Source organism: Mauremys mutica, chromosome 15 (assembly GCF_020497125.1).
Source record: "Mauremys mutica isolate MM-2020 ecotype Southern chromosome 15, ASM2049712v1, whole genome shotgun sequence".
NCBI classification, from domain to species: Eukaryota; Metazoa; Chordata; order Testudines; family Geoemydidae; genus Mauremys; species Mauremys mutica.
In genome coordinates this window covers 12,399,265-12,416,814 of record NC_059086.1, presented here as the reverse complement: position 1 = coordinate 12,416,814, position 17,550 = coordinate 12,399,265, and the positions used below count along the sequence as shown (strand labels likewise).

Sequence of the window (17,550 nt, the reverse complement as noted above, 5' to 3'; positions counted from 1 at the left end):
GAGAATATTAATAATACATTCAAATCAAAGTCCCCAAATAGACTAGTATTGGTTTTTCAGCAGAAAAAATTTAATTTGGGAGATTTTGTTTTCTCAGTTTTTTTTCTGCCAAGGGAAGCAGAAAGAAAATGTTTGAGTTGCCTCCTTCAGAACAACTTGGCCCTAGACACTCTAGCTGTGGGTCACTGTCGTGGGCTTGCTGAGGTGGGGGCATTTTAATAATTTGGGTACGTCCCAGGGTGTTTGGGGGAGATTATGAGGATGTCACCTTTTGAGATAAAAACTAAGAAATACAGGACTAGAGAATATTTTTTTAGAAATCTGGGATTTAGACATTTTATTTAAAGCCATGGGGGAGGGATAGCTCAGTGGTTTGAGCATTGGCCTCCTAAACCCAGAGTTGTGAGCTCAATCCTTGAGGAGACCACTTAGGGATCTAGGGCAAAAATTGGTCCTGCTAGTGAAGGCAGGGGGCTGGACTCAATGACCTTTCAAGGTCCCTTCCAGTTCTAGGAGATGGGTATATCTCCAATTATTACCTTTAGGGTGGAATGAGTTTCTGCAAAGGTTTTTGTTTGCAAGAAGCAACATTATTTGATCTGCCTTTGTACCAAAGGGGAGATGGTTGTCTATAAAGGAGGGTTGAAGAATAAATGCATCTGATGAGGATGGGAGTTGAACCCCTGCATGCAGAGAACAACAAATTAGCAGTCCATCACCTTAACCATGCAGCCACCTCACTTGAGCTGTCAAGAATGGGACAGGAGGAAAAAGCTAAGGCCAACAGAGATAGGGACAATATGAAGTTTTTAAATACTAAGCAGAAGCAGGGGCTGAATGAGCTCCCCCCTCACATCTAGTGAGGAGCTGGGGGAAAGACTTCAGGAACAGACCATGTTTGCATAGACACACCTACTCTGCCTAGGTATGCAGCATGATGGGGCCACTTCCCCAAAATGACCAGTTTTGGATGGTGTTGGGTTACACATCACTTTAGCATTGAGTGGAAAGAAATGTTATTATGCTTCCTTTATGAGTGAAGGGCAGCAGAACATACTGTCTGTTACAGCTCCATTTTGTTTCTTAAAGCTGTCCCCTTACTCCATTTTGTTCTTGTTCTCCTCTGTGGCCGCCCCTCCCTGGCTGTTAAGTTGTTTACCAGGGCCTCTGCCCTTCTCAAAGGGATGGCCACTTGCTAAGTGGGACCACTGCCCTGTTCAAAGGGTTAGTCCTGTTATCACCTTGTTAAAACCTGGGCTTGGTGTAGGGTAGGCTCTATCCAGAGCTGCAAGACTATTGTGTTTTTAAGATCCTGGGCATGAGTCATACCTCTGGGCTCAGGACTAGTCCAAACATGTCTTGGTGGCTGCCTGCAGGTTTTTTTTCTCTGCCTTCTCTCCTACCTGTAAGAGGGGGAGCCAATCAGAGTTACTGGCGGGAAGCTGCCAGGGTTTGCCTTTATAAACAGACATTTTTGAACAGACTTCAGAAAGGTTCTTGCATTGCTGCCTGGTCTGATCAGCCAGGGGTTCTGGGGGTCCTTTCTCCGCTCTCGTTTTATTTTTGAGCGTACCCCCGTTTTTTGAACCCCCTCCCACGAAGAACGAATTGCTGCCTGAGAGATCTCCTGATTATCAAGACTGTACCGAGCCTTCTGATGTTCTTGCTGCTTCTGCCTCTGTTGCTGCCTTGGGGGATGGTAAGAATCCCTCTGTGAAACTTTCTGTACTTTTATTTTATTATTTTTAGCTGCTGGCTCTGTCTCCCCAGCACACAGACTCAAGCTAAACCTTGGTCTGTGTTTTAAAACCTCTCTCTTAAACCCCGTGGCACTCTGCCACTGAAAATGAGTTTGTGCTGCTGCTAAGTTTCTGCTCCTGTGGGCTTTGCCTTGGACTGTTTTCAGCTGTATCCACTGCTGCAGTCACCCCCCCCCCTTTGGAGCTGTGTCCTGGACACACACCACTCAGCCCTCTGGAACTATCCTTAGCATAGGTGCACCCTTTAAGTTAAGTTTAGCATTATACTTTGTAAGTTAGGCTTAGAGAATTGTTGCATTGTGTTTTGTTACTTGCTAATTTGTGTAGTCTTGGTTAAGCTAGATCATAGATAAGATTTTGCTGTGTTCTGTATAATTGTAATTAAGTCTGTCTTCCCACTGCACCCCCCCCCAGCTTCTCTGTGTCCTTCTACCTTGTTACACTCTCTCTGCTGCTTAAAACTTGCAGCCTGTTTGTTCTTCCTAGCCTGTTTGCTCTGTGTGTCTGTGTCTCTGTGTTCCTACTGCCAAACCTCAATTGTATTGCTGAAGTCTAGCACAAAACCCCATTGGTTACTTTTTCCTCTCTGATACCCCTCACATTCTACATTTACACCACTGTGACACATTTTACCTAAAATTGTTTGTTATTTAACATATTTTTCCATAACTATTAGTTGGTTATATGCTGCTGTGACACACCTTTTTACATAGAAATCGCTAGCTACCTGTTACATTTATACCTCAGTGTTAACTGATTACCCACTGCATTGTATCCTACTGTGTTGTATCCCACTATTGAAACCTCCTTACTGTTACCTTAACAACCCCATACCCCTCACTATTGAATTTTCCCTGTTTTTTGCATTTGCTTAATAAAGTTTATTTTGCACCCCACCCGTGTGGTAATTGCTCCCCAAGATCCCATATACCTGCTGGCAGGGACACATACCTAGTCCGTCCTGATGATGGGATAGGTGGGTGAGGAATAGCTTTTATTGGACTGCATAGAAGTGATTGAGGATGTCACCCTAAACCAGTGGTCCCCAAACATTTCACACTGTGCCCTCTTGGCCATGTCTGTGGCCCCGCGCAAGCCACGGTTGAGAACCGGGGCTGGGAGTGGGGCCGCTGCTTGCTGGGGAGAGGGGTGCAGACAGGGGTAAGGGAGACAAGGCCGGGCCGGGAGCCAGAGGCCCAGGCTGAGAGTGGGGTTGGGGAAGAGCTGGGACAGAGTGGGGCTGAGTGTTGCTCCCTCCATGGGGGCTGGCTCGGGCCTGAGGTGCCCCCATGAATGTTCCTCTGTGCCCCCCTAGGAGTCACGCCCCACATTTTGGGGACCACTGAACTCTACTCACTAAGCAGGGGCTAGTGATGCCAAAGCCCAGGGAAAGAGAGAACAAGGGCAGTGGCCCTGGCACTGGAACCATGGCCCTGAACCCGCTTCTGCCTGCAGCTCTGCCCTCTTTCACCCCTTCCACGCCTTCCACCCACGGCCACATCCACTGGTCACCTCTGTTCCACCCCTTCCCCACTGGCCCAACCCTGCTCAGTCATTTACTCCCCCCGCTGCAGCCCTGAGACCAGAGAAGCTCTATGTCCCCGCTGCAGCCCCTGGGCCATAGCGAGGACTGGGAGCTCCTCCAGCCCTGGGGCCAACAAGGGGGAGACTTTTCCAGGAGCCCCAAATCAGCCGGAGCACTCGGGCGCCATGCGGCAGTGCAAAGGTGCGCGCTGCAGATGTCGTGTCAGACACTACTTCCTGGGGGGTGTTATACAGACAAAACTACACAGGATCATTTTAGGGGGCAAGACAAAGATGCCACATTTATAATGGTAACACAATTTGATCTATAACTACTAGCAAATACCTTAATACTTATACACATACACACACACCCTAAATGTTCTGCAGCTGCTTGATAGTTACCAGTCCTGATTGTAGCTTGAGTTCATGGCTTGAGTTCACAGCTTGGGATGGTAGTTCGTGGCAGCTAACTGGTCAGGAAAGCTGGGCACGAGGAGGCGCCGGGTCTCTGTCGGGCGCGCACCGATGCCCCTTGATGTTGATAGCAGAACGTTACCCAAAGTCTCTCATCTCACCCATCTTTTTTATAGGCTTTTAGTTTGGATTCAAAGTCTATAGGTCTTGTGCCTCTGGGTTTGGTGATTGATCACCCGTCAATTGCAGGCGTGACTTTCAGTCCCGGACCTGGCTTTGATCTTCCTTCTGTTGTTCTTTTGTCCTTTTCTTTTTAGGGTGAATGTTTCTTACTTTGTTTAGGGCTGTTGTCTGCATCTTCAGCCATTGGTATTTGAACTTTATTTCATCAGGACAGGCTGGCGCTGGAGGTTGATTCTATCCCCATACATACCTCATTCACATATCTAAACTAAACTAATAAGATTATAGCAGGGCTTGCAAAAATGAAGGCTGCTGCAGCAACAAGCCTTCCACAAAATGAAGTAAGTGTTTTAAAATGGGGTTTGAATTACAATAGTGAACAGAAGTTACAATGTAGGCAAAATGGAGTAAGCATTAGGCAAGTGTGATGAAATGGTGAACAGAAATTACAATGATAAAGTGAACAATTAAAACAACTTCATTCACATCAGTTCTAGCTCCCAGATTATCCCTGCTTGTACCCGGTGGAGGAACATTGTGGGGGGAGGGGCAAGTGGTGACACAAAGATACAGCTCACCCATAGAGGGTTGGGGGGAGCGAGGAGCAACACTATGTGCCCCATCCATCCTGGTCACTTTCCCCACCTGGCCTGTGCTGTGAGGGGAGCATCAGAAGCTGCTGCTCTCTGCCCTCCCCTTATGCAGCCCGGCTGAGGAAAGTGACCTGGATGCAGGGAGCTCGGATGCTGTCGCTTCTCGCCGCCCCGCAGCCCCTAGGGGTGCCTGGAGGAGCAGCGTTCCAAGGAGGAGCGGGGGGCAGCAATGCCAGCTGCTCCATGCACACAGGTCAGTGTCCCCACGTGGACGCAGGAGGGGGCACAGAGGTTTCTGTGATGCCTATTCTATCAATATCTTCACTTAATACCAGGCACTCAAATTCACCCATCTTAGTACTTAGACATCTAGCATTTGTATTTAAGCACTTATAACGTGACCCATTTTAGCTGTCTGCTATTACGTAACGTAACTGAGGGAGACTCTTTTTCATTTCACTGTTTCTCATCAGATCCTACCTATACATTATCATCTTCCATCCTCTCCTCCTTACCAGGATATAGAGAATCCCTGTGAATAGTTCCTCTCCTAATGGATGTCTCTGTCTGAACCCTGTGTACCTCAGCACCTGTCGGCTTTCTCCCAGCTCTGAGGCTGTGTCTACACTGCGCACCTTACCACGGTGCAACTGTGCCACTCTAACCGTCCCATTGTAAGGTGCGCTGTGTGGCCACTCCTTATCACTGGGAGAGAGCCCCCTCCCCCAGCAACAAAAACAAACCACCTCCAACGAGGGGCAGTAGCTTCATCACCGGGAGCATGGCTCCACCTACGAAGCACTGTTCACACTGCTGTTTTTCATGGCTCAAAGTTTGGCATTCTGGGAGTGTTTTTTCTCACCCCTGAGAGACAAAATTTTTAGCAACAAAAGCCTAAGTTTAAAAAAACTCCTCTACAACCTATTTAATTTTACCTTTATACAACCTTTATACTGCCTCCAGTTTTGGTGTCCTCGTTTGAAAAAGATGTGAAATTGAAGCTGGGGCAGCAAAGAGCCACCAAATGTTCTGAGGGCTGGAGAAAAATGCCTTCCAGTGAGCTATTGAAAGAGCTCAACCTGTTTAGCTTATCAAAAGAAGATTGAAAGGTGACTTCATTGAAGTGTTGAAGTGCCTTAATGGAGAGAGAAGATTGGGTATTAAAGGGCCCTTTAATGTAGCAGAGAAAGGCATAAAAAAACCCAATGGCTGGAAGGTGAAAAGAGACAAATTCATATTACAACTAAGGCACAAATATTCAACAGCGAGGACGATTCACCAAAGGAACAAGCTACCAAGGAAAGTGGTGGATTCTCCATCTCCTGATGTCATTTACTGAAGACTAGATGCCTTTCTGGAATGTGTTTGCCCCAAAAGTAGCTCTTGTGTCATACAGGAGGCCTGTGATATGCAGTGGGGCAGATTAGATGCTCCAATGGTCTCTTCTGGCCATAAAGTCGACTAATTTCTGAAAAACTGAGTGTAGCATTGGGAGCAGCGTCTGATGTTTTACTCTCTAGCCGGCTTGCTTCCTAGAATGAACGCTCCTTGAGTGGGGTGATCCACAGGGAGTAGCTCAAAGCTACAAAGTGCCTGGCCAGGGGCAGGACATTGGCACAACAAGGGAGGGGTGTGGCAGTGACATCACAAAGGTCTTTTGCACGACCTCAGACTATTGGCCAAAGGCGGTGGGGAGGTGGTGACCTCACAGAGAGATGCTGACATCAGCCAGGCAGGACAGGGGTGAGGGGCCAGGGAAACCTCAGAGACCCTGTGGCTTTGCTTCAGCAAGTCTCCTTCTCCAGGTCTCTCTTTGAGGACTGCGAGAGTATTTGGGTTCACGTATGTGAGCGCCAGGAGGAACCTCTTTCGAATTTTCTCCTTCCCTTTTAGTGATTTTACTACAAAACAGCCGTCCCTGTTTAGAAGGTAAGAGCCTCCTCGAGGTTTGAAACCTGTTCAGTCTGATCCATCTGGTGACAGTTGAATTCTAGGCATGGAAAACACGAGCTTAAGGAGGCAGAATTTTATTGTGCACCTGGGATTTTTTCCCTTAGAATCACTGGGGACATTGGGGTTTGTCCTTTTTGTTTCACCTTTTCCTTCATCCCTCCCTCTACTTTCTCTTCGTCTCTTGCTTCTTTTGTCCTTTGTGTGTGTGTGTGTGTGTGTGTGTGCGCGCGAGCGCACAGTCTGCAGCTCCCACTGTGGGAGGTCTACCCAAAAATGTGGGGCTGAAATAGTGCCCTGGCACCAAACATATTTGTGGGTCCCTGTGTAGTCACTGTGGGCTCCGTGTGTGGGCCTGTTGGGGCAGTGCCATTGGTGTCATAGTATACCCGCTACTGAACCTCAGAGACATTTTTCATTTTGATCACACACCTCTACATGACTATATGAATTGCCATACACAGCTCCCTCAGCCCCCGGGTTTTCTTATTGAGCTGTACACCCATGTGGGTTTACCAGTGTCCACAGTGAGTAGAACTTTCATAGTGATCAAGGAAACTCCACAGATTTACCTCCTTCCTCATTCAGACCTTCTCTAGCCATGTCTCCAGTACCCCACTATGTCACCAGTCACTGCATGTGGTCCTAGTCTCAGCTCAAAGTTCTAAAGCCAGCAGATACCTGATCAATTCTGACAGATCCCTCCCTCAGCACCCATCCTGCCATGTGAGCAAGCCACCTGCAAACACCATTTCCCCAAAGCGAGGACTTAGCCCTTGGGAATCTGAAGACACCAGACTCTCTCCCTCTGCTCCCATCTACATGCTAGTCTGCTACCTGGTCACCACCACCTCTCCCCATACGTGTTTCTTTTCTACTTTGGACATGCTCCCCATCCAGCTGGAAGCTCCCTCTGCAAGCCTGACCTGCTTCCTCCTTCCCTGCTCCCCTTGACATTCCTTTCCTACTGGTGACCTCTGTTCCTTGAGATTAACTCCAGTGTCTTTAGCTGCTCTAGCTTAATGGCCCCCAGTAGTCACAGAGCCACCTGCAGCTTCTCTGGCTACAGCCATGGGGCCAATTGCCAGAGGCCAGCCTTAGCCAGCTGCAGCTACTAGCCGCAGGAGGGGCGGCAATGCCAAGGCTGAGCATGCTTGAACCTTGCAACAGCTGCACTAGGGACTCTAAATCCCCAGCGCTGACCCTAGGCAGCTGCAGACTCTGGAGTTAGGCACTTCCCTCCTCTAGGCCATGGCTTTAAATACCTGAGATTCCCATCACCGGCAGCAGAGGCCACCAATTCCCACGCACCCCTCAGCCAGTACCTAGTCATGCAGAAAGTGCAGCCTGGATGATTTTGGAGGCTGGGGTGCCAGGAGGTTCCCGTCCCTGAGCAGCAGCTCTGCAACAAGCTCACATGCCCCCCCTCTGCTGTGAGACCAGGACCCTGTGAAGACAGTGGAGTTACCCTGTGTATAATCAGTTCTATCCAAAGCCTGTTGAAGTGAGTGGGAGTCTTTTCATTGTCTTTAATGGGCTGTGTATAGAAGCAAAGGCCCCATTCTAGACTCTTGGAGCAAAGTGCATTCTATGCGGCACTGGTTTACTAGTGTAACAGAAAGGTCTCACATTACCTAATGAATAAGCAACACCTCCTACAGCACCTAACTTTTTCTGAGACGCTTCCCACCCAATTACTAAATGTGAACCTGCTTTGCTTACAAGGGCTGAACATATCAGGTGGGATGGTCACAAAAGCAAGGCACTTCTGAATTCAGCAGGGATTTTGGATGTGCACAGAACAAAGACAGGACTGGTTCCCGCATGGTTACAGAACTGCAGTAAAGTGGAACAATTTTCAGCTTGTGTGATTGGAAGATATCTGGATCCATCTTCTAAGACTGTCCTACATAAATGAGGAAAAGTTGAGATGCCTTTATTATTCTTTTGTTCCATTCTTTGTTTTTATGGGGAATTTGCCAGTGGTTTTGAGCATTGGCCTGCTAAACCCAGGGTTGTGAGCTCAATCCTTGAGGGGGCGATTTGTCCTGCTTTGACCAGGGGGTTGGACTAGATGATCTCCTGAGGTCCCTTCCAACCCTAATAATCTATGATTCTATGATCACTGTCTTCCTTTTAAACAAACAAAATTAAAAAAAAAAAAGGGTAATGGCTGTTGAAAATAGCAATTCCAGCCCTAGTTAGCACTGGGAAGACCCCAGCATTTGTTGGTCAATTTTATCCTACTTTTTCTACAGCAAATTACAGTGGATCAGCATATTTGATTTGGGAAGAATGAAGTAACAGCTGCCCAAATTGAGCTTGAGCTCTCCTGAATTTAAGGGTGTTCAGATCTGGAAGGCAGGTGCTAGATTCCCTTTCTGAATATAAGATAAATCTGGAAAGGAAAAGTCAATTTCTATTTTCATGGCTTACAAGTGAAAATCCTCCTGTACTGTATTTGAAGCTGCCCGGGTCCTCTAGTAGAGCCTCCCCTCCCTTACTTATCATTTTAACTTCTGGTGGGATCCACATACCTCCCTTGCCAGGCTTCAGATAGAGGGGTGCACTGTCCATTTAGTCCACCCAGTTCCTTCTTTGGGGGCTGCCAGGAGAGGTCACACCAGCATCCCTAAGCCAGTCTGGGGAAGTCTTCTGAGGGTGCTATCTGGGCCAAAGCTTTCTACTCCTTGGGCCCACTTGTTCCCTTTTCACAGTGCCACCCCCTTCTAGCAGCCAGCTCTCCATTCACAGCAAGCTGCAGCACATGGAGTCTCACAGCTTCCCGCCCTCCCTTTCCTGTGGATACTGCTCTTGTGTGGATTGGTGCAGGCTGAGGTTGATGGTGGGATGGAAATTGTTGAAATCACGGTGGAATTCCTCAAGGGCTTCTTTTCCATGGGTCCAGATGATGATGTCATCAGTGTAATGCAAGTAGAGATGGGGCATTACGGGACAAGAGCTGAGGAAGCGTTGTTCTAAGTCAGCCATAAAAATGTTGGCATACTGTGGGGCCATGCGAGTACCCATAGCAGTGCCGCTGACATGAAGGTACACCTTGTCCCCAAATGTGAAATAGTTATGGGTGAGGACAAAGTCACAAAGTTCAGACACCAGGTTTGCCAGGACTAATTGGTGAGGGTAGACTCTCAAGCCTACCCAGGAAAAGGGATGTAGGGACTTGGGGGGGGGATTAGTCTCAAGGCTGCCCGGGAAAGGACGGGTTAGGGACTTGGGAGATATTTGGGGAAAGGCAGAGTTCCAAGTGGCTCTCCCCTAAGATTTGGAATACACATAGTGGTGGCAGCTTACTATTAACCTAAGCTGGTAAATAAACTTAGGGGGTCTTTCATTCAGGTCCCCACATCTGTACCCTAAAGTTCAGAGTGGGGAGGGAACCTTGATGGGGGAAAACGGATTCCCCACTTGTCGCTTGTGCACTGTCCTCCTCTAAAAAGTCATTCTCCCTGCTCCGTGCAACTCCCAATTTGCACATGTCCATGGACAGTGGTGGGGTAGTGGTGGCACCACCCCCCAAAATTGCATGCAGTTCACAGTAGAAGCAGCATGTATGGGGCTGTGACTCAGAGAGCCCATTCACCTCCCTGGCTTTTTGATACGCTTGCTTGAGCTCCTTCATTTTTACATGATACTGCTCTGTGTCCCTGGAGTAGCCTCATTCCATCATGGCCCTGGAGACTTTAGCGTACATACACCTCTACCCCGATATAACGCAACACAATAGAACACGAATTCGGATATAATGTGGTAAAGCAGTGCTTCGGGGCGGGTGGGGCTGCACATTCCGGTGGATCAAAGCAAGTTCAATATAACACAGTTTCACCTATAACGCAGTAAGATTTTTTGGCTCCTGAGGACAGCGTTATATCGGGGTAGAGGTGTATTTGTGGTTGTTTTTTTTTTGAACGTAGTTCTCCCATAACAAATTCATCTCCCCAACATGCGATGAGATCCAGTACCTCCCGTTCAGACCATGCTGGAGCTCATCTGTGAATCCAGGACTGTGTGGTCTCTCATGATGATGGACTCTGCATGGTCGCCTGTGATGGTGGACTGTCCTGATGGTCACCTGTGCTGATGAACTCACTACAGTGGCCAAACAGGAAATGAAATTCAAAAGTTCCTGGGGTTTTTACTGCCTACCTGGCAAGTGCATCGGAGTTGAGAGTGTTATCCAGAGTGCTCACAAGGAAGCATTCTGGGATAGCTCCCGGACGCCAATAGTGTCGAATTGCGTCCACAGTACCTCTAATCCGGAACTGCAATCTCGATTTTAGCACTACTCCACTTGCCAAGGTGGAGTATAGAAACTGGATTAAAGAGCCCTTTAAATTGAAAAAAACGATTTGGGCATGTGGATGGGATCAGTTTTATTTCGAATTAACTCAGCTAATTCCGAAATAACTGCATACTGTAGACCAGCCCTAAGGCTATGTCTACACTTCAAACACTGGAAGTATTCTTCTGACAACCCAACCCAACCCTGTCTACACTGGGGCTCACATTAACTACTTCTCTGTGGAGCAGATTTTTCACACCCCTGAGAGATGTGGCTATGTCAACATAGCTTTTCATTGTAGATCAGCCTCCAGACGGCTTTTAGATATGAAAGGCAGTGGAGTCCAGCCTTTTCCTTGATATTGATGACTGACGACTGCAGCTTTTGTACCTGTTGGATACATCCTATAACAGATGTCATGCCTTTCCTTTGCAAATTAGAGAAGTGGGGATGTCAGTGACCCTTACAGGCTAAGTGGGTAAAAAGTTATACAACTTGTCTCAAGTAGTTTTCCTTTTAATAGAAATTAACTTTGAAGCTAAGCAAAATAAGTTCTATTTGAATATTTGAAATACAAAAAATTTAAATCAATACTGGGCCAATATTCTCTTATACACTCTTTCTCACACACATTCTCCCATCCCAGCCTTTGAAGGGAGGTTTTCTACCAGAACTCCTTACACTATACAGGGTAAATTAAATCAAATTAACTTTTCAAGATTAGCCATGATTTCCTGTATGACTAACAAAACAAAAAACAAGACAACTTTCCGTTTTCCAAAATAATTCAGATTATCAAACAATTAGTCTCTTACTCTTTAACCAAATAACTTCACCTATAATTTCATTTTCATTGGTACCAATAACATATTCAAAGATCACAAATTCTTCTCGTACGTTAGTTTTATTGTAATCCCCATTGCCAACAACTGAACCTTAGCTCAAGTTGTGGTTTGTCCCAACTTGGGTCCCAACCACTTCTGGGAGTTCATATCTCTCTGGCTCTTTTGCCATGTGTGTTGGTGGAAGGGGTTTCCTATAGGGGAATGTTTGCATCATGAGGAAAAATACCTCTCTTGTCACACTTTTAAATCTTTCAAAGTAGGAGGAGATAGAGGAGAAGTGATGTAAATACATAAAACAAGAGAAAACTACGGTCTAGTCTACACTAAAGACATTTATCAGTATAACTATATTGCTCAGGGGTGTGAAAAATACACACTGGTGAGAAATGTAGTTACACAACCCTCCTCCCCTGTGAGATAACACTACATCAGCAGGAGAGCTTTGCCTGGCTACATAGCCACCGCCACTTGTGCAGGCTGGACTAATAAAGTTCTTGGGGAGAGATTTTTCCCATTGGCGGAGAGCGTCTGTAATAGCAGTGCTACAGCTGCACCAACATCAGCTTAATTGTGTAACCAGAGCATCAGACACGAAACCTTAGAATCAGGACTCAACATGTGAGTACCCAGAAGTCTGAAATTGGAGCCTGACACATTTGTTGCCTCATTGGTTACCATCATTTCTACAGCCTGGAAGTCCTTGTTACCCACTCAGGCAGCCAGTTTGGGATCCACGGGGAAGGAATGTCCTATGAAGCGCCCTCTTTGGATCCAAACGGTGAAGGATGGTTGTTCTCAGTCTAACCCTGGCATCCACTGGAACGGTAATGAGACACACTGAACTAGGAAGTGGAGCTGGACAAAATGTCTTTGGACCCTAAGGTTTTCCCACACTCACTGCTTTCATAGGTTCTCTCCCCCGTGTGGATTTTCTGATGCCTAATAAGGTGCGAACTGCAACTGAAGGTTTTCCCACACTCACGGCATTCATAAGGCCTCTCCCCTGTATGGACTGTCTGATGCCTAATAAGGTGTGAGCTGCGATTGAAGGTTTTCCCACACTCACTGCATTCATAAGGGTTCTCCCCTGTGTGGACTGTCTGATGCCTAATAAGATGTGAACTGCAACTGAAGGTTTTCCCACACTCACTGCAGTCATAGGGCCTCTCGCCTGTGTGGACTGTCTGATGTCTAATGAGATGTGAGCTGCGATTGAAGGTTTTCCCACACTCACGGCATTCATAGGGCCTCTCCCCTGTGTGGACTGTCTGATGCCTAATAAGATGTGAGCTGGAACTGAAGTTTTTCCCACACTCACAGCATTCAAAGGGCCTCTCCCTTGTGTGGATTCTCTGATGTTCAGAAAGGGCTGAGCTCTTAGTGAAGCATTTTCCACACTCAAGGCATTCAAAGGGCCTCTCCCCTGTGTGGATTCTCTCATGTTTAAAAAGGTTTGAGCTGCTAGTGAAGCATTTCCCACACTCACTGCATTCATAGGGCCTCTCGCCTGTGTGGATTCTCTGATGAACAGAAAGGGCTGATCTTCGAGTGAAGTTTTTCCCACACTCTCTGCATGTATTTTCCCTTTTTCCCATGAGGATTTCCTGCTTTGTTGTGGTTTCATTGATGCTCTTCTGAGTTCCCCGACAAGAAATAAATTTACCCATTTTCTCTCCTGGCTGGTTTCCCTGCTCTCTTTCTGGTGTGTGCTGAGTCTCGCATGATTTTCCCTGCTCATGACTCTTCGACACATTTCTTTTTGATCTTTGTGATAATTCTCTGTGTTTATCCACTTGCTCAACATTTTCCTGCTGACAATTCTGCTCCTCTTTCTCACATACCATTGCAACACCTGCTGTGATAGAGACAGAAACCTCAAACAGGGATGGAAAGGGGAAGACCAAACTAAAAAGAGTGCTGGAGGGAGGTCAAATAAAAAATCAAGAACTGAACTCCCTCAAACTCTTCCCCCAAATAGGAGAGGAGGGGATCAATTCAGCCTCCGCATCCCATCCAAATTTGCAGGGGGAAGGGAGGAAGCTAATGCCTGGTGTCTGCTGGATCTATAGGAAGCCATGAACTATATTTACCCTGAGGATCTGACCCCTGCTAGGGACAATAATAAAACGAGAGACCTCCCAAGGGCTTTGTAGGGTGTCCCAGATGTTTCCTTCAGGCACTTACAGATTCTGAGTTGCTTTAATGTTTCCTCCCGTGTGCAGGGAGCTCTCAGGATCTCTCTTTCCTCTGAACCCTGGAGGTCTGGGACCCATGACTCTTCCCCTTGTTCCAGCCGGGAGATCACATCAGGTTGGGAAACTGGAAACCCTGCTCAGATGAAAGAAAATAAAGGAGTTCAGTGGATTTCTTAAGACTTGGTCATAAAAAACATTCTATTAATTTATCTTCGGTGCTTAGCGTGACCTGGTGTGCCTGGGGCAGCCCTCACTTAAAATGCCAACGTCAGGGCAGGCTGAAAAAGGCAGAGCAGATGCTCCTAAAACAGGTGGTTAACACTGAAGTTAAACTCACTGACCAGTCACAAACTGTGCTTCTGATCCCCCACACGGGTTATTGAGCTGAAAAAAGAAATCACACTGCCCCCTTTATTGCATTGCACTTCTCTGACTCCCAGTCAGCACCTAGGTCCGGTACAGTGAGAGGTTATTTAAAAACTCTGCGCAAATAAACAAAATGTTCTTTTGACCCCAAAGGGTCAGCCAAGTTACCAAGTCAGTATGGGTTTGGATCTTACCGAAAATACCATGATGCCAGGCAATACTTTAGCATCTAAATTAAAAGTTTAGATAAGAGAAAGAAAACAAGAAACAGAAAGAAAGTTGTTAAATGGGAAAGCAGTCAGATACGTTCAGAAATCTATATATCAGGTTCTTAGTGGTATTGGTAAGTTGCCAGCTTGGAAGTCTGTTTGGAACACAGCCACAGCTTGGATGGGTCATTCAGTCCTTTGTTCAAGGCTTCAGTTTGCATAGGTGCTGACTTTTGGTTTTGCCAGTGGGTGCCCCGTCCTGGCCCCGCCCCCACTGTACTTCTTCCTGCCCCATCTCCCTAGACTCTCCTGAATACCTCCTTCTTCCTGCCCCCCTGCCCTAAATGCCTCCCACCTACTGCTCACTCCTTTCCACCCCCTCCCGCCGTAAGGATGATGGTTCTTGTGCTGGAGGGGTGCTCTGCCAGTTTTGAGGGGAGGCTATTTTCAGCATATTTATACACTTTCAGTGTACTCATTGAAATTGTGTCTATAATTGGTATCTCCCCTCCCTGATGTTTCCCAGTTCTTGCTCTCTACCTGGGTCCCTTTTCCCATCTCTCTCTTTCTGCTCCCCACCTCCTGGTGCCTCTGTTTAGTGCCCACTCCCACCCATGCACTCAAAGCAGCTCTGTCTCCCCCGAACCCCACCCACTGTGGCCAGCCCAGAAACTGCCCACCCTGAGCCAGAGAGAGAAATTTAATTCAACAGCCCAGCATAGAAATGGCCCATTTATTCATCCTGCTGTATGGCTGCTGTGTTACTCCAGCGCCTCCCAGTCCCCCAGGCTGCAGCCCACCCCCACTTTGAAGCTCGCTGACTCCCTCACACACTCTGCAACTTTTGTGGGCAGGAAGCCCCGGTGGGATCATGGCCAAAGGTGGGGGGGAGGGGTTGCTTCCTCCCCCGGGCTGCAGCAGCACAGCACCCCGAACGAAGACGAGCTCAGGCATCCCAAGGTGAAGCAGGGCCACATCTCCTGACTTGAGGCTGATGCAGGGGGGTGAATGCAGCACAAGGAATTCCCTGGGAGCTGCAGAGGAGATGGGGGGTGGATGGATCCAGGAGAAGGATGCAGCTAGAAGCACTGGTGGTGTGTTACCCCCTCCTGTTCCCCCTCTTCCCCCCTATGTGAGGGAATGGATGCAGAGCCCCAAGACCTGGGTCAGAACCGTAGGGCTGGGAGCTCCCAGAGCCCACATGGGAGGAGTCTGGGCACAGGCAGGGTCCGGGCTGGGAAGGGGGGCTGCTCATCTGCACCTGGGGCTAGGGCTGCAGTGAAGCCCCTCTCACCTTTGGCCGTGGCTAGGCACACCCAGCTGACTGGCTGGAGCACCAGGAGGGTGAAAGCAGCTGGCCTCAGCCCAAGTTCACTCATCAGACACCAGGGCAAACTTTTCTTAAGGGAGCAATGTCTTTTGGTTTGTCCCCCTGCCCAGCACCAAGGCTCTGTCTGTAACTCTAGCGAATAGGTCTGGTCGTGGTAAGGGAGGCAAGGGTCTCAGAAAAGGAGGCACTAAGTGCCATAGGAAGGTGTTGAGGATAACATCCAGGGTATTACGAAACCTGCTATTCACCATTTGGCTCATCGTGGGGTAGTGAAGCGTATTTCAGGTCTCCTTTACAAGGAGACTTGCGGGGTGCTGATGGTGTTTCTGGAGAACATGATCCGAGATGCCGTTACTTACACTGAGCATGCGAAGCAGAAGACCATGATGGCTATGGACATTGTTTATGCACTGAAGCCCCAGGGTTGTACTCTGTATGGATTTGGAGGCTAATCTGTGCCAGTAATTCTCTTCACTAAGGGGGCCCACTGCTGCTTTCTCCTGGCTAGAGGGGGAGCATAGGTCCTGTGGGAGACACCAGGGCGGGCTGAGAATGGCTGGCTCAGTCCTTGAGAAACTCCACCCCCCAGCCCGTACAACCCTCATCAGCCCCCTGGGGCAAGTCGAGAAGCTGCCCAGCTGTCTCCCCACAGCTCCCTGCTGAGAGGCTGCCCACCCCTCCACAGCTGGCCCAGAAGCTGCCAAGCCCTGAAAATTAAAAGGACTCACACATGCCTGCATTGGAGCTGGGAGTTTCAGCAGCTGCAGGGAAAATAGCTGATAGGCGGGCATTGGCACCAAACAGCTGATTGGCCACAGCCAGCCAAAGAGCTGCTGAGGGCTGCTGAGCATGCTAAATAGCAGATTGGCAGTTGCCAACAGCTGAGCTCCCCGGTGGGTGCAGAGCACCCACAGAGTCAGGGCCTATGGTGGTTTATAGAGAAGTTGCTCCAGAGGCAGGAAGAGGGATTGAAGATAAAATGCAGATGATGCAGCTGCCCTTTATATTCCTTATGCCATGTGGCTTGTACTTCCTGTGTCCCAAACACAAGCTTCACATCACATGGCAGGGAAAAGCCTTGGAGGTCTCATTACACAGGCATACCCCGGCATATCTTGCTGACTCAATAGGTGTATCCCCATGGTCCTTTCCATGGGTTCATTGTACAGCTGATGACCCTGGATGGGCCATCAAACAGGGTAGGCAGTGCTGATGCCAATAGATCTGGGGGTGTCACCCAGATACATAGTCCACAGCCTGGAATACAGATATACCCTACATATCTATATCTCACAATACAAAGGTGATACAAACAAAATGATTGTACTGGAAAATAACATTTTCCCTGACACCTAACATGGCATATCTAGCACAATTTATTGCAATTTTATCATATTGGTATTAATAATAAAGTAATAATAAAATAAAGTGTCTCACAATTCCAGACAGTGTCACACTTAGTAAACCAGTGAATTCCCAGAACCAACTGCCCAGGTCCTTGAAAATGCAGTACACTCCGCTTAGGAGGGATTCAAATACCCACATATCTGCTGGGAACACACACAGACCTGTGTCAGTCTGTAATCCTATGTTCACTCTTCTGGAAAATTATGATCAATTTTGTACGCAGTATGGGTTGTGAGGTATCACTTGAAATCGCATAATTACTGAATATTATCCTCCTGTTAAAATGTGTAGCAACACTGCATGTAAAGTTATGAGGTTTTACTGTATGATATTACAAAAAGTTACAATTCTGGGGAACACCCACAGACCAGTTCCTCAGAGACAGCAAGGCAAACAGCTGGTCAAACAGCCATTTGCTGGCAGGGGGAAGGTGTGAAGACATTTACATTCCAACACAGGGACACTGGAAGC

At 47.8% G+C, this 17,550-nt stretch overlaps 2 protein-coding genes across 2 annotated transcripts in view; one reads left to right on the top strand and one right to left on the bottom strand.

Annotated features, from left to right (window-relative positions):
• LOC123350391 (zinc finger protein 850-like) overlaps positions 1 to 17,550 on the top strand; it is a 586,050-nt gene that overhangs the window by 30,027 nt on the left and 538,473 nt on the right. The window lies entirely within an intron of this gene.
• The window catches only part of LOC123350393 (zinc finger protein 850-like), a 125,772-nt gene continuing 119,713 nt past the window's right edge, over positions 11,492 to 17,550 (bottom strand). The window contains exon 4 of the mRNA XM_044988963.1: positions 11,492 to 13,147. Coding sequence (XP_044844898.1) covers positions 12,415 to 13,147 — 733 coding nt within the window. The 3' untranslated portion in view covers positions 11,492 to 12,414. The remainder of the gene's footprint in view (positions 13,148 to 17,550) is intronic.